The following is a 27,414-nucleotide window of genomic DNA, read 5'->3' as shown; positions in this document are numbered from 1 at the left end:
AAAAAAAAAAACGGATTTACGGATTTTCGTGGCGACTTGTCCATGTTCCGCACCAAGGTCACATCCCATTGCGCTCAATGGGAATTCAGGACGCCGTGGGGATGATTTCAAATCTACACAGGCCCTCGGATTTATGCGTTTTTTCCACACGACTTCTTGTGTCATTGTGTGAACATACCCTAAAAACTGTAAGTTTTTTCTAACTAAAAAACGTATAAATAGTTGTTTTTACCAACTTGACAGCAGATTAGGCCTCCAGGGCCGCACTGCCGCCTCTAGACCTCACACCTGCGCCCTCGTCTCCAGAAGGCAGGCTGACATCTGCCCCAATCCCTTGTAGGCCGCAGCACCGCGGTTGCTTGGTAACCGGAGGCACCGGAAGTGAGCGCGGCAGGGACTTCCGGACACGTTATGTTGATGGTTGCATCAGAATCTGAGCAGAGATCAGGATGGCAGCGGCAGCCGGGGAGCAGGGTGAGTGTGGGGGCGCTGGCACCCCGGGATGTGGGGGTCCACCTGTACTGCGGTGTGTATAAGGGTCGTGTACATGTATACAGAGCATGTGACACTGCCGCCAGTCATCCTGTGACAGCAGGGAGGGGCTGTATGTGGTGACAGTGGGGGGCTGTATATGGTGACAGGGGGGGGCTGTATATGGTGACAGGGGGGGGCTGTATATGGTGACAGGGGGGGGGCTGTATATGGTGACAGGGGGGGGCTGTATATGGTGACAGGGGGGGGGCTGTATATGGTGACAGGGGGGGGGCTGTATATGGTGACATGTTACATTATCACTATGTATCCAGCGATGCAAATTGCAACACATGTGACATATGCCCCTGTAATAGATGCATGCATATTTACAGACTGCCATAGGACACAATGTATCAATCTCATTTTGCCTCTTAAAGGGGGTGTCCACCCCAGGCAGCGATGCTATATTTGCACCCAAATCCTGCAGGGTTGCGCTTTACTAGATCTGTCGCCACTTCATTTCAGGTTATTGTGGGGTCCTCCGGATGTCAGACCCCTCCACTAATCACACAGTGTATTCTGCCTGTATAGTTAGGAAGCCCCTTTAATGCACTTGGCGGATTCGGTTTACGGCGCTATAGGTTCATCGAAGCATCTGTGTTGCCAAAAGGCTACAATCTATTCTATTGGCCAGAAGAAATCGCGCGTGTAAATTCTGGGATGTCAAAATGTGCCGCCCCCTCCCCCAAGTAGGAGGATGGGAGTGGTGCACCCAGAAGTAGAGTCTGTGACCAGTGCTGGTTTTCAGACGCCATTGTCTGCATCCTTTAGATTTCCAGCTGTGGAGGAACCACAACTCCCAGCAAGCCCGAATCATTTTACTGAATTACAAGTGACTTGTATAAATAAATAAAATAATGCAGAGATGGCGGCCGCGGTCTGAGTTCTGGGCGGGGGTGACATAACCTGATATGACAGATATAGACACAGATCTAAAGTTTTCTTCTCTCTGTTATGAGAGGGTTAACCAGCATGTTAGGGTCCTGTGGGTGGAATGTGCTGCAGAGATACTACAGGCCGCTCCTTAGTAATTTCAGTAACAGTTACTTTCATTTTCCTTTTCTCATCTACGTGACCGCACAGGAGTAGGCTGAAATTCCTGTACCCTGCCCTAAGGGTCTGCTGTTGGGTCAGGGGGGTATTTTAAGCCCCCTTAGGCACAGACCTAATAACAGACCTATAAACTGTCTGCAGACCACAACCTGCGCTAAACACATTAACAGCACCAGCCTCTCTCCTGTCCTAACAGTTTGTTACAGTGTGCCAGTGCAGTCAAACTCCTTGGAGTCCAAGGGATGGAGACGCTGGGGATTGTCTAGACCAGATACCATGTAACAGAGGGTCAGCTGTGAGGTTAGGTCTGTACAGATTTTCAGCCTCTGGAAGGTAGGAAGCATCTTCTGCTACACTGACAGCAAGCAGAGATCTTCAAATGTTGAAGAATTGAATCTAATACCGACCATGCACCATACCTGCGCTGCGCTTTGAACCCACACCGTTGTAGGTGTACAGCACAGGTTTAAAGGGGTTCCCTGGGTTACAGATCTTGATGACCTGTACTTAGGATAAGTCATCAGATCAGTGGGGGTAGGGTTGCCACGATATCAACATTTTGATTTGATTTTTGATACCATAAAAAAGTATTGCGCTACTCGATACCATTTGATACCACGCAAATCGCAAAATAAAACGCCAAAAAAGCCGCTTGCATTCCGCATTTTATGGAACGTCCAGCCCATAATAGAACAGTCCTACCCTATTTTTTATTTCTGTTGCGGCGTTCACCGCATTGGATATATTTTTTAATAGTTTGCAATTTTTCGGGTGTGGCCATATGTAATATGTTTATTTTTTTTATTGTTTATATATTGTATATGTAAAGTTGGGAAAGGGGGCAATTTAAACTTTTAGTATTTTTTATAATTTTTTTTCCTTACTAACTATTAGGCCAGCAGTACAGGGGAGAAGGAGGCAGTCCGTCCGCCCCCCCCCCCCCCCCCCCTGTGCCACTACTGCCGCGAGCAGGTAAACAATGAAGAGAAGGCAGCGCTCTTACGAGTCGGACCCCCGCCGATCTGATATTGAGGGCCCATCCTGAGGATAGGTCATCTATAGAAAAAAGCGGACAACCCCTTCAATGAGCATTATGCAATGAATAGAAGATTGACTTCTTTGGATGCAGTGCAATACCTGGAGGCTAGTGCTCCATACCTTGGCTGGCCCCGCTATCTTACATTGATAATAGGCTGGGTGGAGGTTATTTAAATTGGAAAATACTTAGTAAGTAAAGTGGGAAAGACAGAAGTGTTCCCTATTAGGGTCCATTCACACGTCCGTATGTGTTTTGCGTATCCACAAAACACGGACACCGGCAATGTGCGTTCCACATTTTGCGGACCGCACATCGCAGGCACTCTCATAGAAAATGCTTTTTCTTGTCCTCAATTGCGGACAAGAATAAGACCTGTTCTATTTTATTTTATTTTTTGCTGAATGGAAGTTTGCGGTCATCACATTCCGACCCCATTGAAAATGAATGGGTCCACATCTGTTCTGCAGGATGCGGACCACTTTTGCGGATGTGTGAAATGGACTATGCACCTTCCCCACCCCATAAACGTCAGCAGGGAGAATGATTGCCGAAACCCCAGGGACAGAGCAGTACTGCTGTGATTGGGCCTGAGCTGAAATACAAATCTAGAATTATATTCTTTCATCTGGCCGGTAGGTTGGGCTCTGTTCTCACCGTACTGCTAGACATTGGAGGTTCTCGGGAGTATTCCACAACAAATGCCTCCGACCTATGGTACTGTATCGCCACACTGTGACATCACTGCGTCTGGTGTAATACAGTGTAGCTTGTAAAGGGATTCTCCGCTTTTATGGAAATGAAAGTTTAGTTATTTTATAGTGAGGAGTTCTACAACATTGGGGCGGGGGGGTATAATTTATTTTTCTAGCATTCACAATCTTTGGTGCAAGTGCAGTTTTTTGCAAAAATAAAAAATTGCGACTTTTTGCACTTTCACCTCACCCTCACTGCTTTTACAAAAAGTGGGCAGGAGGAGGTGGGCTGTGGGATCCCCACGGGAACAACTGGAGCCGATTAAACCCGAAATGTACTCCATCTCCCTTGCTGTCGTAGAACTCCCGACGATGAGCCAGAATTACATGGTAGGTCTCAACGACGGGTGCAACGGACATCGGCATGGTTTGCCTTTTAAAGGGGTTGTGTCACTTCAGCAAACATCATTTATTATGTAGAGGAAGTTAAAGGGGTTATCCAATTTCACAAACACTGCTCGTTTCCATGGTTACGACCACCCTGCAATCCAGCATCGGTGGCCATGCTTGCACACTAGAGGACAAAGCACTGGCCTACGCCCCATGGACCCGACCCCCCCCCCCCCAGAGAGGCCGGCGCTTTTTCCTATAGTATGCAAGCACGACCACCATTGATGGATTGCCGGGTGATCGTAACCATGGAAACGAGCCGTGTATTATATTAACTTCCTCTACATAATAAATGATATTTGCTGAAGTGAGAGAACCCCTTTAAAGCCGGTTTTAATACATTTTCCCCTTTTGTGTTTCTGTTCCTCCCGGTGTATGGGAATATTCTCGTTTTCAGATGTAGCCGTTTCTCGCTCGACATTTAATGACAATTCCTGCAAAACAAGTAAAAAAAAAAAAAGTGTCAAAGTAGAGATTGCTACATCTGTATCCAGGGATAACCGATCAATGCTATTAGATAAACCTTTTTCCCTTTCTTAAAGAGGACCTCTCCCCACAGTGTTACCACCGACAGCGCCCCCTGGTGACAGTGGTTGAGCTTCCTTCTAATATTGCATTGTGTTTGCGGGACGCCAGTGACTTTGCACTGGATTCTCCGTCCTCCTGTCGCACAGCTGCCTGAAGTCCGATAAGGCGGGTGCTGGAATGTTTGTCACCGTCTTTATGGCCCTCGGTAGGTTAGGCTTGCGATAAGCTTCTTAGGAAAGAGGCAGGAAATTGTCTGCCATGGAGACGGCCGCGCTATTGATTTACTCGCTGTTTGCAGACGGACGGGGTCCTACAGAGGATCAGGAGACCGAGCAAAGAGAACAGGAAATCCTTTGCAAAGCTTCATAGACTTCTCTGTGGTCGTCCAATAGTTTGGCACCCATCACTTCCCTTGGATGCTGGATTAAAGGGACACTCTGCATAAACTGGTCCTCTAGGTTATGCCTAGTGCAGGGCCTGACATTTAAAGGGGTTGTTTAGAATAAGACAAATATGTCTGTTTTCTTCCCAAAACAGCGCCACACCTGTTTACAGGTTTTGTGTGGTATTGCAACCATATTCACTTCAATGGAGCTGATCTGAAAAAACAGACACAACGATGGACTCCTGGATAAAAGCAGCCATGTTTTTTTTAACCCTGGAACCCCCGTTAGTTTTTTCTTCATTTTGGTAGTGATTTTAACCTTTTAGATTAATATATGTTGTGTGCCTTTGAGTTTGTACAGGGTCTAAAAAAAAAAAAAAAAAAACTGGCGCAGCCGTAAGTGTTCTGTGGTTCGCAAAACGCGGATCGCAGCCGAGTGCATGCTGTCATTTTTTCACATTCCTCTAGAAATGTCCTATCCTTGTCCGCAAAACGGACATGTTCTATCTTTCCTGTGGGGCCGCAGAATGTACGTGCGGATGTGGAGAGCACATGGTGTGCCGTGCAGATCTTTTGTGACCCCGTTGAAATCAATGGGTCCCCATCCTGATCCGCAAAAAAATGCAGATTGGATGCGGTCCGTGGACACAAACTACGGCCGTGTCCATGAGCCCTTAATACTTCATGCAGCGAGGAGCGCACAGCGCTGACAGAGTTCTCCTGGCTGCCACTCAAAATCTAAGTGCAGCTTTGGGTGTGAATGGAGTACAATTTGTAAAAAAATAAAAAACAAATATTCAACATTTTATGTAAATGTACCTGTAATCTGATTATATTGCACCATTAGAACAGGGGTGCACAACCTTTTCTGGTTGGGGGCCACATTGTGAGACTGAACCAATTCCAAGGGCCGAAAATAAAACTTAAGGGGATATTAACAGAAATATTGTACTTATTATGGCATATTGAACTAGTTACACGTCCAGGACTCCCATCTAATGGTAGAATACATGAAAGATACACGTGAGCAGCCACAAGACATAGACATACATGCTGTCACCAAATGGTTGGGGGCCGCTCAGGATGGAATCGGGGGCCGCATGTGGCCCGGGCTGCAGGTTGTGCGCCCCTGCATTAGAACTTGTACCTGGCGATAACAGATAGTATCAGAGAACCTGCCTCCTACGCCCCACCGTGTTGCATGTTGCCCGATGCATGCCAGCGTGGCACCGCTCGCCCTCCTGAACCCTCTGTGTGATCCTCTCTTGCAGCTGTTCTCTACCAGTCTGTTCTGAACATTAGTGATGAGAAGGCCCGGCTGTCCGCCTTACACGACTTCCTCAGCTCTCGTAGTTACATCCAGGGCTACACTTTTTCTCAGGCCGATGTAGAGGTGTTCAGGCAGCTGGCGGCGCCCCCTCCTGATCATTACTTCCATGTGGTGCGGTGGTACAGGCACATAGCGGCAATCTCATCAGACCCTGCAATGCAAATCAGCTCACATAACACACAGCCATGTGAGTAGTCCTTCTGTGAGCATGCCTGGAAATGGGTTGTGCCGTATTTTTTGCATGAATTCCATCCACTGTGTCATGTGACATCATCACAATCATGCAGGCTTCACAGCTCCCCGCAGTCCCTGCTTGTTCAGTATCTGCATTTAACTTGCTGCGGGCTGATTACTGGGACAAGTATTATACCAATACCCTTTACTTCCTTGGCTTTGGGTTTTTCAGTCACGGTGGAATACTTTAGTTCAGGCATGCCCAACCTACGGCCCTCCAGCTGTTGCAAAACTACAACTCCCAGCATGACCAAACAGCCTACAGCAGGGCATTGTGGGAGTTGTAGTTTTGCAACAGCTGGAGGGCTGCAGGTTGAGCATGCCTGCTTTAGTTGGTGACGCATCAGAGGTTTCCTCTTAGACGTGAAAGGGACGCCCCTTGAAACTCCCAATTTGATGAGTATTGAGCTTTTTCTCATCTATGTGACTGTGGGAGTCGGAGAACCTGTAGGTACATCCAAATGTGTTAAAGGGATTTTCAAGGAAATTCCATTGGTGCTCCAGGGTCCGACCCTCTGAACCTCCACGGTCAGCAGAGTGAATGGGTCTGATCTGCAGTACCAGGCACAGTCACATAAACAATGCGCCTCTGGGTCTAGGACACGATTGAAGGTCTATGGTGGTCCAGCAAGCCTCCTGGCCCCATTCATTCTGCTGAGAGTCCTGAGGTTTAGACCCCCACCCTCCTCCACCAATCATCCCCCTTCAAAAAGCTTGATTCAGCAAGGCCCTTTAACTTAGGCTACTTTCAGACAGGTGTCCGGTATCTGCACAGACGGATCCGCACCGATAATGCAAACGCTTGTATCCGTTAATAACGGATCCGTTTGCATTATTCATTCAAAAGAAAAGTCTAAGTCAAACGGATCCGTCTTGACTTGCATTGAAAGTCAATGTGGAACGGATCCGTTTTCAATTGCACCATATTGTGTCAGTGAAAAACGGATCCGTCCCCATTGACTTACATTGTAAGTCAAGACGGATCCGTTTGGCTCCGCATAGTTAGACGGTCACCAAAACGCTGCAAGCTGCGTTTTAGTGACCGTCTAAATAACGTAACGGAGACCAAACGCAGCCAAATTGATGCATTCTGAACGGATCCTTATCCATTCAGAATGCATTGGGGCTGAACTGATCCGTTTTGGGACGCTTGTGAGAGCCCTGAAACGGATCTCACAAGCGGACCCAGAGACGCCAGTGTGAAAGTAGCCTAAAGTGTGTCTGTTACTTCCATAACTGATGTAGCTTCCACATCGTCTCACTAAACCAACCTGCTTTGTTATTTCCAGGCAAGGCGAAACGCACACAACCTCAGTGGTCACCCCCAAAAGCAAAAGAACAACCCCAGCTGCGCCTGTACAACAGTCTAACCCGCATCAAGGTAACGGCGAATAAATGTGATGAAGAATCACCCCCTGTCACCTCTACGTTGTTGCCTTTACCTCCATCTTCCAGGCTCCTTTGTCAATGCCTGGTTGTAACCTTAAAAAAAACTGAATTTTTGCCTCATTTCTAGGAAGTGTTTGTACCGCAGGATGGTAAGAAAGTCACGTGGTATTGCTGTGGACCAACGGTATACGATGCATCGCACATGGGACATGCCAGGTGGGTGTAGGCCCCGGGGGATCGACGCCATGTAACTCGCTTTGATATGAAGTTTCTGGTCTTGTCCATGTTGTATGTATTTAACCTTCCCTTTATGCTTCCTTTCAGGTCCTATATATCCTTTGATATCCTCAGAAGAGTCTTGAAGGACTACTTTAAATATGACGTATTTTACTGCATGAACATCACAGACATTGATGACAAGGTAAGTGGCCGCGGCCTCTTTGCATGGCTGTACTGTGCGTTCCATCTGCAGTTCTGTAGACTGAAGTTATTCTTCCTCCGTTTCTTCAGATCATTAAGCGGGCCAGACAGAACTTTTTATTTCAGCAATATAAAGAGAGCCAGCCTGAGGCCGCCACTGTGCTCGCTGATGTGAAGACTGCACTGACGGTAGGTGGAAGCGGGAGTTACACAGGCTGACTTAAAGGCACTTTCCTGGACTTAAATATTGATCATCCATGTCTAATTGGTAGGGGTTCCAACTCCTGGTACCACCACCCATCAGTTGGGGCCGGGTGCTCAGCCCAATGGTACAGCCTTTTCCCAGCCCTGTGTGATGTACATACATTACTTATCCTGTACTGATCCTGAATTACATCCTGTATTATACTCCAGAGCTGCACTCACTATTCTGCTAGTGGAGTCACTGTGTACATACATTACTTAACCTGTACTGATCCTGAGTTACATCCTGTACTATACTCCAGAGCTGCACTCACTATTCTGCTGGTGGAGTCACTGTGTACATACATTGCTTATCCTGTATTATCCTCCAGAGCTATATTCACATTATACCGGTTTCAGAGCTGAAATTTCCCCGCTTCCCCATCATGCACATGTTACCTGAAATCTACATCACTGACGTGTCTTTCCTTTCAGCCATTTTTAATCAAGGTCGGTGAGACAGAGGATCCGGATAAGAAACAGATGCTTGAAAAACTCCAAAGCGCTGTAATGGCCGCCATCCATCCCCTTGAAGAAGCGATCAGTAAGTCTGCAGGCGCGGAGGACGTTCAGAGGTTCGCACAGGTAGGATCGCTCACTTGCATTTGAAGGCTGAGTCTGTCATACCCTGGGGGCACAGTGAATGTGTACAACCTTCTCTCTTCCCAGACGCTACTGCAGGAATCTGCGGATCTACTCTCCGACTGGCTGGACACAAAGAAGGGGGCAGAGGTGTCGGACAACTCCATCTTCTCAGAGCTTCCCAAATATTGGGAAGGAGAATATCACAGAGACATGGAAGCCCTGAATGTAAGTCGCTGTCTGCACCATTATGGACGGCACCTGCCAGAGCTGACAGTCGTATGCACTGCAGCTGGGTCGTATGACAGCATACCCACAGGATAAGCCATTAATGTAACCCCTCGTCCAGGTGACGAATAAATGGAGAGTTGGGCATGCATGTCTCCATTGACTTCTATAGGAGCAGACTTGCTCTGCTGTTTCCATAACCCCCAAAGAAGTGAATGGCGAAGTCATGCCCATGCATGGCCACCTCTTGATATTCCACCAGGATGTGGCAGCTAGCGGTCACCCTTACCCTGCCAAAGGAAGGTCCGAGCACTTGCATCCATCAGGCATCTATATCCTATGGCTATGCCCTAAATGTCAAATGTAGAAGTAGCTCTTTTAAAGGGGAAAGGGGGTCGTTGCCCTGGAGGGTGGGTCTGAGGGCAGATGTTTAGGACAGCAGTATACCCACCAGTCTTTGGGTGGAATACCCCTTTAAATCTCTTCTGGAGAGTGTGCTCCTCTCAATGTGTTACTGTCCCTCCTGCCGGGGGTAACGTAAAATGTCCTCATCGGCTCCATGCCTCACATTGCTCATATATTTAGCATTGGATGTTAGATCTAGTGATGTGGATCCAGTCTCAACCACTGATCTTACAGATCAGGGATCAGCTACCCCCGACACTTCAGCTGTTCTGAAACTACAACTCCCAGAATGCTCCATATACTTCTCTGGGGGTTACAAGAACAGCCAAGCAAATGTGCATGCTGGGAGTAGTAGCTTTACAGCATCTGGCGTGCCGAAGACTGCTGCCTGTTGTGGTGGATGGTTCTCTTTGGCAGGTTCTACCTCCAGATGTTCTCACACGGGTCAGTGAGTACGTGCCAGAAATCGTGGAGTTTGTGCAGAGAATTGTGGACAATGGCTACGGGTGAGTCCTCCCTGTACATTCATGGCAGCAGCCCCCCCATCACATTCCTTTATATTAAGAGTTCGTGTTCTTGCAGCTACGTGTCCAACGGGTCGGTTTACTTCAGCACAGCCAAGTTTCATGCCAGCGATAAACATTACTATGCCAAGCTAGTGCCAGAAGCCGTAGGAGATCAAAGAGCTCTTCAGGAGGGAGAAGGTGAGTGGTGCCCGTCCTCTCATCAGTGGTCTGCAAACTGTGGCTCTCCAGCTGCTGTGAGACTACAACTCCCAGGATGCACTGGCAGCCTATGGCTGTCAGAGCCTGCTGGGAGTTGTATCTAGGAAACAGCTTGGGAGTCGCAGGCTGGAGAACATTGGGCTTGAGTAGTATTTGTAACTGGTTTGATGTAGCCTAGAACAGACCTCACCTGACGGTTTCTTATAATGACCTCTTCTCTACAGGGGACCTGAGCATCTCTGCAGATCGGTTAAGTGACAAGCAGTCACCCAATGACTTTGCCCTGTGGAAAGCATCTAAGCCTGGAGAACCGTCATGGGACTCTCCTTGGGGAAAGGTAAGTCCATTCAGGTTTCCTTTAAATATATATATTTTTTTTTTAAAGGAACGCTCCAGGCTGAACTGATATTTAGGGCAGGGTGTGAGTGGGTGGAGCCGGACACAGGGATTCTGCTCCACCTCCTCAGACCTCAGTTTTGCCTTGGAAGAGGTATACAGGAGTTAAATATCTATCCTCAGTATCAATTTGTGGGGATCTGACTGCCAGCCTCGCCCTCTCCTGCCAATCATTTATTTGAAGCGACCACAACGCTTTGGGCAAGCGCCGCAGCTCTTCATAGTTTACTAAGCACAGCGCCTTACAGTGTATAGTGGCTGTGATGGGTATTGCACTCTGTCCCATTGACTTGAAAGTAAGTACGGCCATACGATGATGTGCGTGAACTCCCAGGCCAGTGAGGAGGCTGCATCTCTCGTGGGGATGCTGGAAGTTAGAAAGATATTGATGTCCTGTCCTGAGGATAGCACATCAGGCTGTAAGATCCAGACTACCCCTTTTTTATGTACGTGTTCACTTTTTTAAAATTTTTTTTATAATGCTGCTACATTTTCAGTCCACATGAGACTCGAAGGGATCTTTGTATGATATTATGGGGGTCATTTATCAAACACCATCCACCATCTAAGTGGGAGGGGGAAGGGTAACAGCCGGCAGGCCCATCTCATTCACCATTTTTTACGCCTGTTTTAGGTGTAGAAAATGGTCTAAATGTAAGGCAGCTAGGAAGCGGTCTTACATTTAGGACTGGCTGAGGATCTGCCGAAGTTATCAATATAATATATAGAGGCACTGGCCTCTATATAACTTCGGCGGATCAAGCGCCAGCGCAGGGCCTTAAGACCGGCGTCTAAAACGCCCCTGTGTATGTATGTGGTATCCAAGCTGTCCATGGCTTTCCCATATTGTGTTACTGGTGGAGTGGTAAGCGGCTCTTCATTCACTGACTTCCTGCTGAGCTTGTGGGGGGCTTCTGCTTTTTCACAGCTGATAACCTGACCAAGCTAACCTTCTGTGTAAAGCATGGGAGATAAACAATTTGAGCTGCTGATGAGATAGGAGGTGGGTTTTCAGAAAATGACCTGCTGCTTTAATAACTTTTTTATGTTTAACATTTTTAAAGAATTTTTGATGATGTTATTTAAATTTTTCATGTCAATATCTCTATTTAAACAAACAAACCATAAAATCCTGCAGTTGTCGCGCTGGCTACTATGTCTAATAATAAGCATCACTTCTTGGTCTGTACAGATCACTGTCTGCTTATCTGACATTGTAATCCTGCCTGTAATGATATCACCTCTGTGTATAGATAAGACAGGTGATATCACAGTTTAACTATTCTTTCCTCGTACAATGACCTCTGCACAGGTCACAGAGCATGCCCAGAAAACTCTCCCATAGAAGTCAATAGAGTCCCCTCCTGACCATTGTGTCGATGGACCACGGGGCTGCCGTAAAGCAATTTATTTATTTATTTATTTATTTATTTTTTTATGCTGTTGTGTAACTTTTGTTAAGAACAGCTCAGGCGAGATGGCCGCCCCCATAATCATGGTCAGGAAATAAAATAAATGTGCCATCAGAAAATAAAAAGAGATTAGAAAACTACTATCTGGTTTTAACTGGGAGAGAACATTTTTAGTGACACATTCCCTTTTAACCCCAAAAGATAATCCACGTTGCAGTCACTGATGGTGGCCATGGACTGGAGATGGAATAATTTAGATGTTTCAGAGCTATAGGAATAGTTTGCCCTGATATATAGTGATATTAGATTGTGTTGTAGACCCTAAGTTCTTATGTTACTGCTCTGTTTAAAGGGGCGCCCTGGTTGGCACATTGAGTGCTCAGCGATGGCCGGCTCCATCCTGGGAGAATCCATGGACATTCACGGAGGGGGGTTCGATCTGCGTTTTCCCCATCATGACAATGAACTGGCTCAGTCTGAGGTATGCGGCAGCCATGTCCTTAGATACTTAGGGTATTAAACCTACAGAACTGTGACGCTGCTTCTCCCATATTTTAGGCGTACTTTGACAATGACCACTGGGTGCGCTATTTTCTCCACACCGGTCACCTGACCATCGCCGGCTGCAAGATGTCCAAATCGCTGAAAAATTTTATTACTATTAAAGACGCATTGCAGAGAAATACAGGTACATGACTCGGCTAGGCTGTGTTCACACTACACGTCTGTTCTGCCGCCATCTCGTCTGCATTATTTTATATGTAAAATTCTGTACTGATAAATTTCCTAATGTCTTTATATATAAACAGTGATGTCACAGTACAGGGATAATGCACACAGTGATGTCACAGTACAGGGATAATGCACACAGTGATGTCACAGTACAGGGATAATAAACACAGTGATGTCACAGTACAGGGATAATACACACAGTGATGTCACAGTACAGAGATAATATACACAGTGATGTCACAGTACAGAGATAATATACAGAGTGATGTCACAGTACAGGGATAATACACACAGTGATGTCACAGTACAGGGATAATAATCAGTGATGTCACAGCACAGGGATAATAAACACAGTGATGTCACAGTACAGAGATAATACACACAGTGATGTCACAGCACAGGGATAATAAACACAGTGATGTCACAGTACAGGGATAATAGACACAGTGATGTCAGTACAGGGGTAATACACACAGTGATGTCACAGTACAGAGATAATAGACACAGTGATGTCACAGTACAGGGATAATAGACACAGTGATGTCACAGTACAGAGATAATACACAGTGATGTCACAGTACAGGGATAATAAACACAGTGATGTCACAGTACAGGGATAATAAACACAGTGATGTCAGTACAGGGGTAATACACACAGCCTCTGAATGTAAACACGTGTCCAATTCACTGACATCAAGCATAGATCTTAAATGCTGAGGAATTGAAGCTGAAAGTAGATCAGGAAGCTGCAGGCCTTCTCATTACTCAGTCTCCCATGATACTGCTTTGTCCTTGCAGCGCGGCAGCTGCGTCTGGCGTTCCTCATGCACTCCTGGAAGGACACTCTGGATTATTCTAACAACACAATGGAGTCGGCCGTCCAGTACGAGAAGTTCCTGAATGTGAGTGCTCTACATCTTGTCTGTACATTGTCATTCATGGACCGTTCTGCCGCCTCTCGTTAGCAGGGACTGTACATAACATCAGAGCAGACCTTACTATGAATCCTTTTACAAAGGCTGATTAAAGCGGTATTCTCATCTGAGACAATGGGGGCACATCGCTAGGATATACCCCCATTGTCTGATAGGTGCGAGGCCCACCACTGGGACCCTCACCTATATCGAGAACAGGAGCGGACAAAGTAGTGGTTGGAGGACTCCAGTGAGGCCACCACCAAGCGTTCTCCCCATAGAATGTGAATGTGAGTGCACGGCCACTGCTCCCATTTACTTCTATAGGCCAGATGCAAATAGTGCTGGCTCGGCTATTTTTGGTGGCCCCATAGAAATGAACGGAGAGGCGGCTGCGCATGTGCAGTGTGTCCTCCAGCACTTTCAGGGCTCTGTTTAAGAGATACTGTAGGTGTCGGTCCCTCTGCTGGGGCCCACACCTAACATTGTCATGGCTAACCTCTTCTCAGAACCCCACAGAAATGACGGGAGCATGCTGGGAGTCGTAGTTTTTTTTTTTTTAAACTGATGATCTATCCTCTGGATAGATCATCAGCATCTGATCCGGCGACGGTCCAACACCCGGGACCCCCGCCGATCAGATGCTGATGAATCTATCCAGAGGATAGATCATCAGTTTAAAAAAAACTGCAGAACCCCTTTAACCATCACTGCACTAGCGATACCTTTTAAAGGGGTTTTGATATTGATGGCTATCCTCAGGATAGGTCATTGGTATGAGATCAGTGGGGGTCCGACACCTGACTCCACAAATGAATGGGTTAATCAGACGAGACCTCTTCTTTCTTTTTTGTCTTCTAGGAATTCTTTTTAAATGTGAAGGATCTTTTGAGGGCTCCTACAGACATCACAGGTCAATATGTGAAGTGGGAATCTCCGGAGATTGAACTGAACAACAGGTGAGCCCCTGGTACCCTCTTCTTCTTCCTCCGCCGCGGTGGCCATATTGAATTTTTCTTGGTGACGTCTCCTTTCCGCTCTCAGCTTCTATAACAAGAAGTCCGCAATCCACGCTGCACTGTGCGACAACATCGACACCCGGACCGTCATGGAGGAAATGCGCGCCCTGGTCAGTCAGTGCAACACGTACATTGCGGGCAAAAAGGCAGCTAAACAGACCCCCAATAGGATGTTACTGGAGAGTATCAGCACCTACCTGACCAGCATGCTGAAAGTAAGTGGCACCAGCTTCCTCTTTTAACCAGGTCTTTACTTTTGGCGTAGGTTGTTTTATTAAAGTTTATACCCATATTCTCAAGCATTTTCAAAGTTTTGGATCCGGGAACAGTCCTGTGGCCCCTTCATTTTAAGGATGATGGGGGTCCCGGTAGCCAGACCTCCACTTATGACAATGTGATAGCCTATTCTAGTGATAGGCGACTTTCGTTCCATTTACACACAGCGCTATTCTCTGCAGTATGGAGAGGAGTGATCGCTAATGCCATCGTTCGTCCCCATACACAATCATGTTTAGAAGGCACGATCTACTGCCCGCAAACAATAATTTAGATGTCTGCATCAATGATCTATCAGCCAATGAACGAGCATTTCGGCGTCACCTTTAAATGGCACGATTATCGCTAACGACCCTTCATACGTACCCTCAATAGCAATAAACTGTCAAAATATTGGGAGGTGTAAAGTGGCCTTTAAAAGGTGATACAGCACTAAATCGGGACTACATGATGTCATTCTTACCACTCCAGATGTTTTGAAACTACAACTCCCAGAATCCTCCATTCACTTCTATGAGAGTTAGGCCTCATGCACACAACCGTTGTTTTGGTCCGCATCCGAGCCGCAAAAAATAAAAATAAAAAAGTTTTTGCGGCTTGGTGCTGACCCATTCACTTCAATGGGGCCGCAAAAGATGCGGACAGCACACGGAGTTGCTCCGTTCCGTGGTTCGCAAAAAAAAAAAAAAATATTTTTTTTATATAACCTGTCCTATTCTTGTCCGTTTTGCTGCAAGAATAGGCAGTTATATCAATGGCTGTCCACGCCGTTCCACAAATTGTGGAACGCAGCCGGACGCCATCCGTGTTTCTGCAATTTGCGGAACACAAAACACACCGGTCGTGTGCATGAGGCCTTACAAGAATGACCAAGTAAGTGTACATGTTGGGAGCTAAGCTGAAAACCTGTATTTGGAGCTAAATAATGTAATAGTGTTATTTAGACGTATTCCGATGTCAGTAATGAAGTTAACACATTGTTTTCCATTATTTACCAGATATTTGGGGCTTTAGAGGGCAAAGAACCCATCGGATTCCCTGTTGGAGGAAGTGCACAAAATCTTAATGTAAGCACCTAGCTGTTTGTTGTTTTTTTATTCCACATGTACGATTTCTTCTGTAGATTGTAAGCCCTCGCGGGCAGGGTCCTCTCTCCTTTTGTAGCAGTTTGTTTACTGTTCTTGTTTCTAATTCTGTATGTACAGAGCCATGAAATAATAATGATTGCTCCTAGCGCCCTCTTGAGGTTAAATGATGGCATGCACTTATTAACGGCATGGTTTATTCCCATAGCTGGAGTCTACAGTGATGCCTTACCTTCAGGTGCTCTCCCAGTTCAGAGAAGGAGTACGACAGATTGCCAGAGAGAACAAAGGTAAGACAAGCTAGGTCCTTGGACATATACATTTTATGCAGTGACCCTCACCCATAACCTACTAACCCTGCCCCCATTTAATGTGCATCACATCCCACATATGTCATTGCAACTTTATATGGCATTTCCAGGTTTTGTGTGATTTTGTCCCATTCTATATTCCCGGAGGCTAATGTGTCTTTTTAATTGATTTATTGATCCTATATAAATTAAAGGGATTGTCCAGGATTAAAAAAGCATTGCTTTCTTCCAAAAACAGCGCCACACTTATCTACAGGTTGTGTGTATTATTGCAGCTCCGCTCAGTTCACTTCAGCCCTGTGGACCTGCCAGTCCAGACACAGCCCGTGGACTGGCGTAGTGCAGCCATGTTTTTTATGATCCTGAAATAACCCCTTTAAATGTCTTTATGCCTTCACAGTGCTGGGCGTTCTGCAGCTATGCGACTCGCTACGGGACGATGTCCTGCCAGAGCTCGGTGTGCGACTGGAAGACCATGAAGGTGAAAAAGATTGAACATAAGAAGTTTATTTATTGGGGGGGGGGGGGGGCACCGCCTTTCTTCAGTGCATTAATAATTCATGTAAAGGTGGTCCAGAAAATGGCGGCTATAGCGTTATGGGATAGTCATTTTCACCTCCCAGGCTTGCTTGCTCTGGGGATAGGACTACAAGGTCCAGCAATCCTAGATGTGCGGCTGATGTAATAGAACAAGAACTGTAAATTCTTAAACCCTTTTAGCACTGTGAGTTTTCCATTTTTCGCTACCGTCCTTCCCGCAGCCTATTTTTTTTTCATTCGCATAGCCATATGAGGGTTGGTTTTTTGCAGGACAAGTTGCACTTTCTACTGGTACCATTTAGTGGGAAGCTGGGAAAAAAATTCCAAATCATGTGGTATTGGGGGGGGGGAAACGCCAATTCCGCCATAGTTTTATGGGTTTCATTTTTAATGTTTTCACTATGCAGTAAAACTGGCCTGTTCCCTATATTTTCTGCGTCAGTACGATGATGGCAATACCACTTTTTTATATATATATATATATATATATATATATATATATATATATATATTTTATTTTTTTTTTTTTTTTTTTTTCTTGTTTTAAAGTGGACGGGGAAAAAAATTATTATCATTTTTTCTTTCCATCACTATATTCTGACCCCCAAAACCTTTAGATAATTACACCTACAGAGCTGAGTGACAGCTAATTTTTTTTGTGAGGCGAAACGTTTTTACTGTTGCCATTTTGGAGTGTATTACTTTTTAATCACATTTTATATTTTTTTGAGGGAGTGAAGCGACAAATAAAATGGTGAATCAGCTATCTTTATTTTTACGACATTCCCCATACAAGATAAATACATTTATATTTTAATAGTACAGTTTTTTTCGGACACAGCGATGCCTGTGAGCTTTATTATTTGATAGTTGTTTTTTTTTATGGGGAAATATATATTTTATATTATTATTTTTTTTGAATATGCAATCAATTTGATTGTGTCTTCCTTTCATTGCAATGAATGACTATATGGGGGATTCGCTATGTTCATCTGCAGCCCTGCCACCTGCAGGACTACATAGGAACTACAGGCTTCACAGAAACCCAAGCTATTACACAGAACAAACGGCTTTCCCGATCTCCACGCGGGGTAGCCATTCAGGAATTTATGGTGGGTGTTAGGGAAGGAGATAATCGGATTCTCCTACAAGGGGAAATGTATTACCTATCCACAGGATAAATGCCTGATTGCTAGTGGACCCACTGCTGAGACCCCCAGCAGTCATTAGAAAGGGGGTCCCAAGCCATCTGTTCATCCTCACTGCATCACCACAATGAGGAGGAGGTTGGTTGGATCAAGCATGGACTGTGATAAGTGTGGGACCCTCAACGATCAGACATTCACGACTTATCTTGTGGATAGGCGATAAACGTCCATCGTGGGACATTAGAAGCCAGTGACTTCCCGCCAGTCTCCCACTGGCCCCTGGATAACGGATTCACTGAAGTTTTTTCTTTTTTCAGGACTTCCTACTGTGGTAAAACTTGTGGACAGAGAGACATTACTGAAGGAGAAGGAGGAAAAGAAAAAGGTCAGTCCACCTCTTTCATAAGTCATTCCTATATGGCCATATTCTTATAAAGGGGTCGTCTGCTCGGGGACTCCCACTGTGCGCCAGAACGGAGGCTGACATGTAATATCCGTGGAAGTAGACTCATGTGAATGTCCATCCTGATTTCCCCACCCCCATACAATAATATAAATCGGTTACCTAGAAGACTAGCGGAGTAATAGAGAGTAATGTCTGGTCTTGTGCGGTTTTCAGGCTGAAGAAGAGAAGAGGCAGAAAAAAGAAGAAGCTGCAAGAAAGAAACAGGAGCAGGAGGTAAATCTGACTGAAAATAGTAAAAGCAATAGTAATAGTAATCTTTTTGTGAGACAACCCCTTAAGGGTCCATTCACACGTCTGTAGTTCTGGGTCAGCGTCCGTTCCAAAATTTTGCAGAACGGGTGCGGACCCGTTCATTTCAATGGGGCCACCAAAGATGCGGACAGCACGCGGTGTTCCGCTCTGTGGCCCTGCAAAAAAAGATAGAGCATGTCCTATTCTTGTCTGTGGAACATACACGGCTGGTATCCGTGTTTTGCGGATCCGCAATTTGCTCACCACCAAACAGTTACGGACATTTGAATGGACCCTTAAAGGGTTTTCCAGGACTTTTACTGAAGACCTATCCTCAGAATAGTTCATCAGTATCTGATTGGTGGGGGTCCGACACCCGGGTCCCCCGCTGATCAGCTATTTAAGGGCTCATGCACACGACCATTGCCCGGCCATGCCCATGTTGCGGCCCACAAACAGATCTGTAATCCGGAAGGTCGGTTCGGCACGGAAGCACCACGGAGGGGTTTCTGTCCGTGCCTCTGCGAAATCCACACGGATGTTGCACGTGCATTGAGGACCGCAAAACAGCCTAGGGCAGTGCTAATGACTGCCGATTTGTGCTGGTGATGTCACCAGGGCTCCAGACTAAAAAAAAATATCAAGGAGCCATTGGCTCCTAACCTTTTAATCGACAAATTTTAAATACATAGAATTACGGTATAATAAAAAAAAAAACACGTCTTACCTAGGGTTGTCACGATACCAAAATTTTTACTCTATTTCGATACCATAGAAAAGTATTGCGATACTCGATACCACGTGAAAAAAATAAAACGCCAAAAAAGCAGCGTGCATTCCGCATTTTATGGAACGCCTGGACCATAATAGAACAGTCCGATCCTAATTTTTGTTGGGACAAGGTGACAAAAAAATGTCAGTTCCTCGTGTGTGAGGCCGAGCAGCGGAGGGTCTAGGCGCAAATGGCAACAAGACAACAAAGTCTTGTCGCCATTTAGCAATTCGAAGTCGCATTGGCGACTATTTTGGTCGCCATCTGGAGCCCTGCTCACTGATTGGCAGAAGCCTCCGACTAGCATGCCCATCAGAAGCCCGGTAAGAAAAAGCCGTTGTCCTATGCAGCTCAGGGCAAGGGGGAGCATCGGAGATAGAAATGCTCCACTGAAACGGCTAAATGAGTGAAGGGGAGCTTATATCCGGGTTCAGCTCTGGAGTACCCCTTTAACAGCCTAGCTGAGGTCCTACAATGCAGGGGGAGCTTCAATTGGCTTTCTCTTCATGGGAGGACTGGACATTGTCTGCTGTAAAAATAACACCTGTCAGAATTCAGATCACAGAGGAAGACACTGAATAAGCAGAGGGCTGGGAGATTTCAACTTTAAAGCCACAGGATTATGACTGTCACTCCACCAGGATGTAGCTCAGGATCAGTACAGGATAAGTAATGTATGTACACAGTGACTGCACCAGCAGAATAGTGAGTGCAGCTCTGGAGTATAATACAGGATGTAACTCGGGATCAGTACAGGATAAGTAATGTAAGTACACAGTGACTGCACCAGCAGAATAGTGAGTGCAGCTCTGGAGTATAATACAGGATGTAACTCGGGATCAGTACAGGATAAGTAATGTATGTACACAGTGACTGCACCAGCAGAATAGTGAGTGCAGCTCTGTGGTATAATACAGGATGTAACTCAGGATCAGTACAGGATAAGTAATGTATGTACACAGTGACTGCACCAGCAGAATAGTGAGTGCAGCTCTGTGGTATAATACAGGATGTAACTCAGGATCAGTACAGGATAAGTAATGTATGTACACAGTGACTGCACCAGCAGAATAGTGAGTGCAGCTCTGGGGTAAAATACAGGACAAGTAATGTAATGTGAGTACACAGTGACTGCACCAGCAGAATAGTGAGTGCAGCTCTGCAGTATAATACAGGATGTAACTCAGAATCAGTACAGGATAAGTAATGTATAAGTAAATTAACCTGCGTTTTTCTATATTCCTTCCTTTATATAAAGTATAAAATATTGACAAGGTGGATGTGGGTTTTAACATGAATGTGTGTCATGAAATGAGTGTTCAGTCTTGGAAGGAGATGGCTGACGTCTCGGACAATGGGAGGAAGTTCTGTTTCCCGTCATTGCAGCCATTAACCTCACACATACTGAACAGACAATCCACGCAAGGAATGATAAATGTGAATATCTCGCACTTGTATAAATAAAGGTCATTCCTTGTGTAATCTAAAGTGTGCAACTTTGTAAGTATTTTATGTTGTACTCCCTCACCATTTCCAAAATTGCTGCTTGCTGTCTTTGAATGAGAACCTGTTTATATTTGGAGACTGAAAATCTGTCCTGCCGTCTCAGGTGACCATTTTGGTCATTCACTGAAAGCAAGAAGAGATCTTGAAAATTATGAAGAACTTATAAAGTATTCTAGAAAGCAGAACTTCTTAACAGGCAATGACACGATGACCCTCATACAGGCCGGTCCACGTCATCTCCGGACCGCTGACCAGAATCTTATTCTCAGACTTCCCTGTGATTTTCCCCGCAGGCTGCAAAACTTGCAAAGATGAAGATTTGTCCAAGTGAAATGTTCAAGACGGAAATTGACAAGTACTCAAATTTTGATGAAAATGTGAGTAGGTGGCAGATTTTCTGATTTTCTGGATTAAAATGTTTGAATCTGTATTTTTTTACATTCTTGGCGTCTTTTCTTTTCTCTCCAGGGATTCCCAACCCACGATACTGGAGGGAAGGAGCTGAGTAAAGGCCAAACCAAGAAACTCAGGAAATTATACGAAGCCCAAGAGAAGCTGTACAAAGAATATCTGCAGATGGTTCAGAACGGCAGCACCTAGCGGATAAAGCCGGTGACGGAAGTGAACAAACTGTATTTATTCCTGAGCGTTCCCCACGGGGGGCCCATATTGCATCGCTGTCCCACTGGCTTCCAGGAGGGCGTGACGGATAAATGTGTGGCTCTCTGTGGTCCTCGCGCTGCACCGGCCTGACTGTTATCACTGTACAATCAGCAGCTGTGGATCCACCACTAGTTCTACATCTCGCCTGATTAAATCCTCTGTTACATGTCCTGTGTCCGGGGCCTTTCTTCACATTGAAAATGGTGCATTAGTTAAGTGTAGGGGTGCTTAAAGGTGGGGCGGGGGGTTCTTCCACTTTGTAAGGTGCAGTATCACCTCTGACCTCCAGGGGCAGCAGTGTATATATCACATGTAAAGCTGCAGCCCGGACCTCCTATCCTGTAGCATCAGTTTAATATAAATAATTTACAGTATAGGAGAGGTATAAACAGTATATAGTACACTACAATTTAGTAGACAGTGTATATGCTATATTGCAGTATGGTATATACAATAGAACAGCTATTATATACGGTATTTTACCGTAAAACAGACAGTATGTACAGTATATTACAGTACAGCGGGCGTATATATGTTCTAGTGCAATATAGTGAGCAGTGTATATGGTATATTACAGTGCAGGGGGTATATATTGTATAGTGCAGGCCCTCCAGCTGTTGTAAAACTACAACTCCCATAATTCCCAGACAGTCTACAGAAGGGCATGGTGGAAGTTGTAGTTTTACAACAGCTGAAGGGAAGCAGGTTGAGCATCCCTATAGTGCAATGTAGTGGGCAGTGCATATGGGATAGTACAGTATATTACAGTGAGCAGCACGGTGGCTCGGCGGGTTTCCTCCCACAGTAAAAAGACATTCTGATAGGGAACTTACATTGTGAGTGATGATGATGTCTGAACAGCGCTGTGGGATATAGCAGTGCTATATAAGTGAGTACAATAAATAGTATAGCAGGCAGTATATATATATATATATATATATATATATTACAGTATAACAGACAGTGTATATGGTATAGTACTCTATAGACGGCAGTATGTATAGTAGACGGCACATATATATACAGTATGTTACAGTAGACAGATATGTAGTATATTCCAGTACAATAAACAGTGGATATAAAAAGTCTACACACCCCTGTTGAAGAGGACCTTTCACCGATTAAGAATACAGACCTGGAGAGCGGCGCCCGGGGATCTCACTGCACTTAGTATTATCCCCGGGCGCCGCTCCGTTCTCCCGCTATGCCCTCCGGTATCTCCGGTCACTAAGTTATGGTAGGCGGAGTCTGCCCTTGTTCTTCTGTAGCGCTGGCCAATCGCATTGCAGAGCTCACAGCCTAGGATAAAATAACCTCCCAGGCTGTGAGCTCTGCGCTGTGATTGGCCAGCGCTAGAGCAGAACAAGGGCAGACTCCGCCTACCATAACTTAGTGACTGAAATCTCCGCCTACTATAACTTAGTGGCCGGAGATACCGGACGGCATAGCGGGAGAACGGAGCGGCGCCCGGGGATAATAGGAAGTGCAGTGAGATCCCCGGGCGCCGCTCTACATGTCTGTATACTTAGTTCACAGTGTAATAATCAGTGAAAGGTCCTCTTTAAAATGTCAGGTTTCTGTGATGAAAAAAAAAAAAAAAGAGACAAAGATAAATCATTCCAGAACTTTTTCCATCTTTAATGTGACCTATAAACTGTACAACTCAATGGAAAACAAACTGAAATCTCTTAGGTGAAGGGAAGAAAAAATATAAAAATAAAATAATATGGCTGCATAAGTGTGCACACCCTGGAACTACTACTTTGTGGAAGCCCCTTTTGATGTTATTCCAGCACTCAGTCTTTTTGGGTAGGAGTCTATCAGCATGGCACATTTTGACTTGGCAAGATTTGCCCACTCTTCTTGGCAAAAACCCTCCAAATCTGTCAGATTGCGAGGGCATCTCCTGGGCACAGCCCTCTCCAGATCACCTCACAGATTGTCAATCGGATTCAGGTCTGGGCTCTGGCTGGGCCATTCCAAAAACTTTAATCTTCTTCTGGTGAAGCCATTCCTTGGTTGATTTGGATGTATGCTTTGGGTCGTTGTCATGCTGAAAGATGAAGTTCCTCTTCAGGTTCAGCTTTCTAGCAGAAGCCGGAAGGTTTTGGGCCAATATTGACTGGTATCTGGAACTGTTCAGAATTCCCTCTAGCTTAAAGAGGACCTTTCATTACAATAAAAAATCTAAACTAAGCATACAGACAAGGAGAGCGGAACCTAGGGATCTCACTGCACTTACTATTATCCCTGGGCGCCGCTCCGTTTTCCCGGTATAGGCTCCGGTATCTTCAGATTTTCGGCTCAACTGGGAGGAGCCTGCTCTTGTTCTCCTGGGCGTCTCCTTCTCCCAGGCTGGAGTGCTGGCCAATCGCAGCGCTCAGCTCATAGCCTGAGAGGTTTTTTTCTCCCCAGGCTATGAGCTGAGCACTGCGATTGGGTCCGCGAACCGTTTTCCGTGAAATAAATAGGACGGGTTATATTTTTTTGACGGACTAAAACCACGGATCACGGACGCGGATGACAAACGGTGCATTAGCAGAGTTTTCAACGGACCCATTGAAAGTCAATAGGGCCGCAGAAAATCACGAAAAACGTAACAATGGACATGGAATGAAACAACGGTCGTGTGCATGAGGCCTAATTCTGAACACCGCTACATCCCCAGTTATAAGGGATAATATGCACACTTATGCAACCACCTTATTTAAAAAAATAATTGTTTTCTTCCCTCCACCTAAAAGATTTCAGTTTGTTTTTCTATTGAGTTGTACAGTTTATAGGTCACATTAAAGATGGAAAAAGTTCTGAAATGATTTATCTGTCTCTCATTTTTTTTACATCACAGAAACCTGACATCTTACCAGGGGTGTGTAGACTTTTTATATCTACTGTATATTAAAGTATAGTGGGCAGTGTATATGGTGTAGTAGATAGCACAGATATATGCAGTATATTATAGAAGACGGTATATCTACAGTATAGTAGATGGTGTATATATACAGTATGGTAGACGGTATACAGGGGCGTAGCTATAGGGGGTGCAGAGGTAGCAGTCGCTACCGGGCCCAGGAGCCTGAGGGGCCCACCCTTGTGTGGCACAGGTAAGAAGACACTGGTATTATAGAAAGTGTATGCAAGTTACACCTCTGGCTGAACAGAAGGGGTTAGGTTAAGAATTTGGTATGGAGTAGAGGGGGGGGGGGGGGGGGGTGCAGTTTCAATTTTTGCCTCATGCAGCACAAAGGTTTGAGAGAAGGGGGGCCCAAGCTGAACTCTTGCACCAGGGCCCATGAGCCTTTAGCTATGCCCCTGAGTCAGTATATATACAGTATAGTAGATGGTGTATATACAGTTGTGGCCAAAAGTTTTGAGAATTACATAAATATTGGAAATTGGAAAAGTTGCTGCTTAAGTTTTTATAATAGCAATTTGCATATACTCCAGGATGTTATGAAGAGTGATCAGATGAATTGCATAGTCCTTCTTTGCCATGAAAATTAACTTAATCCCAAAAAAAAAACCTTTCCACTGCATTTCATTGCTGTCATTAAAGGACCTGCTGAGATCATTTCAGTAATCGTCTTGTTAACTCAGGTGAGAATGTTGACGAGCACAAGGCTGGAGATCATTATGTCAGGCTGATTGGGTTAAAATGGCAGACTTGACCTGCTAAAAGGAGGGTGATGCTTGAAATCATTGTTCTTCCATTGTTAATCATGGTGACCTGCAAAGAAACGCGTGCAGCCATCACTGCGATTATCTAGTCAACCAATCACATGGCAGTTGCTTCAATGCATGTCGGGTTGTGGTCCTGGTCAAGACAATCTCCTGAACTCCAAACTGAATGTCAGAATGGGAAAGAAAGGTGATTTAAGCAATTTTGAGCGTGGCCTGGTTGTTGGTGCCAGACGGGCCGGTCTGAGTATTTCACAATCTGCTCAGTTACTGGGATTTTCACGCACAACCATTTCTAGGGTTTACAAAGAATGGTGTGAAAAAGGGAGAAACCTCCAGTATGCGGCCGTCCTGTGGGCGGAAATGCCTTGTTGATGCTGGAGGTCAGAAGAGAATGGGCCGACTGATTCAAGCTGATAGAAGAGCAACGTTGACTGAAATAACCACTCGTTACAACCGAGGTCTGCAGCAAAGCATTTGTGAAGCCACAACACGCACAACCTTGAGGCGGATGGGCTACAACAGCAGAAGACCCCACCGGGTACCACTCATCTCCACTACAAATAGGAAAAAGAGGCTACAATTTGCACGAGCTCACCAAAATTTGACTGTTGAAGACTGGAAAAATGTTGCCTGGTCTGATGAGTCTCGATTTCTGTTGAGACATTCAAATGGTAGAGTCCGAATTTGGCGTAAACAGAATGAGAACATGTATCCATCATGCCTTGTTACCACTGTGCAGGCTGGTGGTGGTGGTGTAATGGTGCGGGGGATGTTTTCTGGGCACACTTTAGGCCCCTTAGTGCCAATTGGCCATCGTTTAAATGCCACGGGCTACTTGAGCATTGTTTCTGACCATGTCCATCCCTTCATGACCACCATGTACCCATCCTCTGATGGCTACTTCCAGCAGGATAATGCACCATGTCACAAAGCTCCAATCATTTCAAATTGGTTTCTTGAACATGACAATGAGTTCACTGCACTACAATGGCCCCACAGTCACCAGATCTCAACCCAATAGAGCATCTTTGGGATGTGGTGGAACGGGGGCTTCGTGCCCTGGATGTGCATCCCTCAAATCTCCATCAACTGCAAGATGCTATCCTATCAATATGGGCCAACATTTCTAAAGAATGCTATCAGCACCTTGTGGAATCAATGCCACGTAGAATTAAGGCAGTTCTGAAGGCAAAAGGGGGTCCAACACCGTATTAGTATGGCGTTCCTAATAATTCTTTAGGTGAGTGTAGATTTTAGGCCATATCGCCCACCCTACGTGTAATTATATTTCACTACATCACAGAAACAACTGAAACAAAGATCTAAAAGCAGTTTAGCAGCAAACTTTGTGAAAACTAATATTTGTGTCATTCTCAAAACTTTTGGCCACGACTGTACAGTATATATACAGTATAGTAGACGGTGTATATATACAGTATAGTAGACGGTGTATATATACAGTATAGTAGACGGTGTATATACAGTATAGTAGACAGTGTATATACAGTATAGTAGACGGTATATATACAGTACAGGGAGTGCAGAATTATTAGGCAAATGAGTATTTTGACCACATCATCCTCTTTATGCATGTTGTCTTACTCCAAGCTGTATAGGCTCGAAAGCCTACTACCAATTAAGCATATTAGGTGATGAGCATCTCTGTAATGAGAAGGGGTGTGGTCTAATGACATCAACACCCTATATCAGGTGTGCATAATTATTAGGCAACTTCCTTTCCTTTGGCAAAATGGGTCAAAAGAAGGACTTGACAGGCTCAGAAAAGTCAAAAATAGTGAGATATCTTGCAGAGGGATGCAGCACTCTTAAAATTGCAAAGCTTTTGAAGCGTGATCATCGAACAATCAAGCGTTTCATTCAAAATAATCAACAGGGTCGCAAGAAGCGTGTGGAAAAACCAAGGCGCAAAATAACTGCCCATGAACTGAGAAAAGTCAAGCGTGCAGCTGCCAAGATGCCACTTGCCACCAGTTTGGCCATATCTCAGAGCTGCAACATCACTGG

The 27,414-nt window shown here is 45.3% G+C and overlaps 1 protein-coding gene across 2 annotated transcripts; it reads left to right on the top strand.

The window, feature by feature from the left end:
- The first annotated feature begins 367 nt into the window (after window positions 1-367).
- CARS1 (cysteinyl-tRNA synthetase 1) lies at window positions 368-21,876 on the top strand. 2 transcript variants are annotated; one of them, XM_044270311.1, is made up of 23 exons: window positions 368-474; window positions 5,953-6,198; window positions 7,535-7,626; window positions 7,762-7,850; window positions 7,959-8,055; window positions 8,145-8,243; window positions 8,733-8,882; window positions 8,967-9,107; window positions 9,930-10,018; window positions 10,095-10,216; window positions 10,462-10,574; window positions 12,398-12,526; window positions 12,604-12,733; window positions 13,576-13,679; window positions 14,553-14,650; window positions 14,736-14,925; window positions 15,985-16,053; window positions 16,280-16,361; window positions 16,783-16,863; window positions 18,388-18,455; window positions 18,690-18,749; window positions 21,339-21,422; window positions 21,514-21,876. In XM_044270311.1, exons 1-23 carry the CDS (start codon window positions 450-452, stop codon window positions 21,643-21,645), a joined length of 2,490 nt encoding a protein of 829 aa, XP_044126246.1. In that variant the 5' UTR covers window positions 368-449; the 3' UTR covers window positions 21,646-21,876. The 2 variants fall into 2 exon arrangements, with proteins under 2 accessions (XP_044126246.1, XP_044126247.1); XM_044270312.1 differs by lacking the exon at window positions 5,953-6,198 and having other exon boundaries at window positions 402-474.
- The last annotated feature ends 5,538 nt before the right edge of the window (window positions 21,877-27,414 follow it).

This window comes from Bufo gargarizans, chromosome 10 (genome assembly GCF_014858855.1).
Source record: "Bufo gargarizans isolate SCDJY-AF-19 chromosome 10, ASM1485885v1, whole genome shotgun sequence".
Lineage (NCBI taxonomy): Eukaryota > Metazoa > Chordata > Amphibia > Anura > Bufonidae > Bufo > Bufo gargarizans.
Note: the sequence above shows the minus strand (reverse complement) of the source record. Positions and strands in the feature narration are given on the sequence as shown.

What these genes read in the sequence shown, in the direction of transcription:
- CARS1 (XM_044270311.1), top strand. Translation starts at nt 450, where the DNA reads ATGGCAGCGGCAGCCGGGGAGCAGG. An exon ending in ACGTTCAGAGGTTCGCACAG is followed by an intron (nt 8,883 to 8,966) that starts GTAGGATCGCTC and finishes CTCTCTTCCCAG; the next exon opens with ACGCTACTGCAGGAATCTGC. An exon ending in GCGACTGGAAGACCATGAAG is followed by an intron (nt 16,864 to 18,387) that starts GTGAAAAAGATT and finishes TTCTTTTTTCAG; the next exon opens with GACTTCCTACTGTGGTAAAA.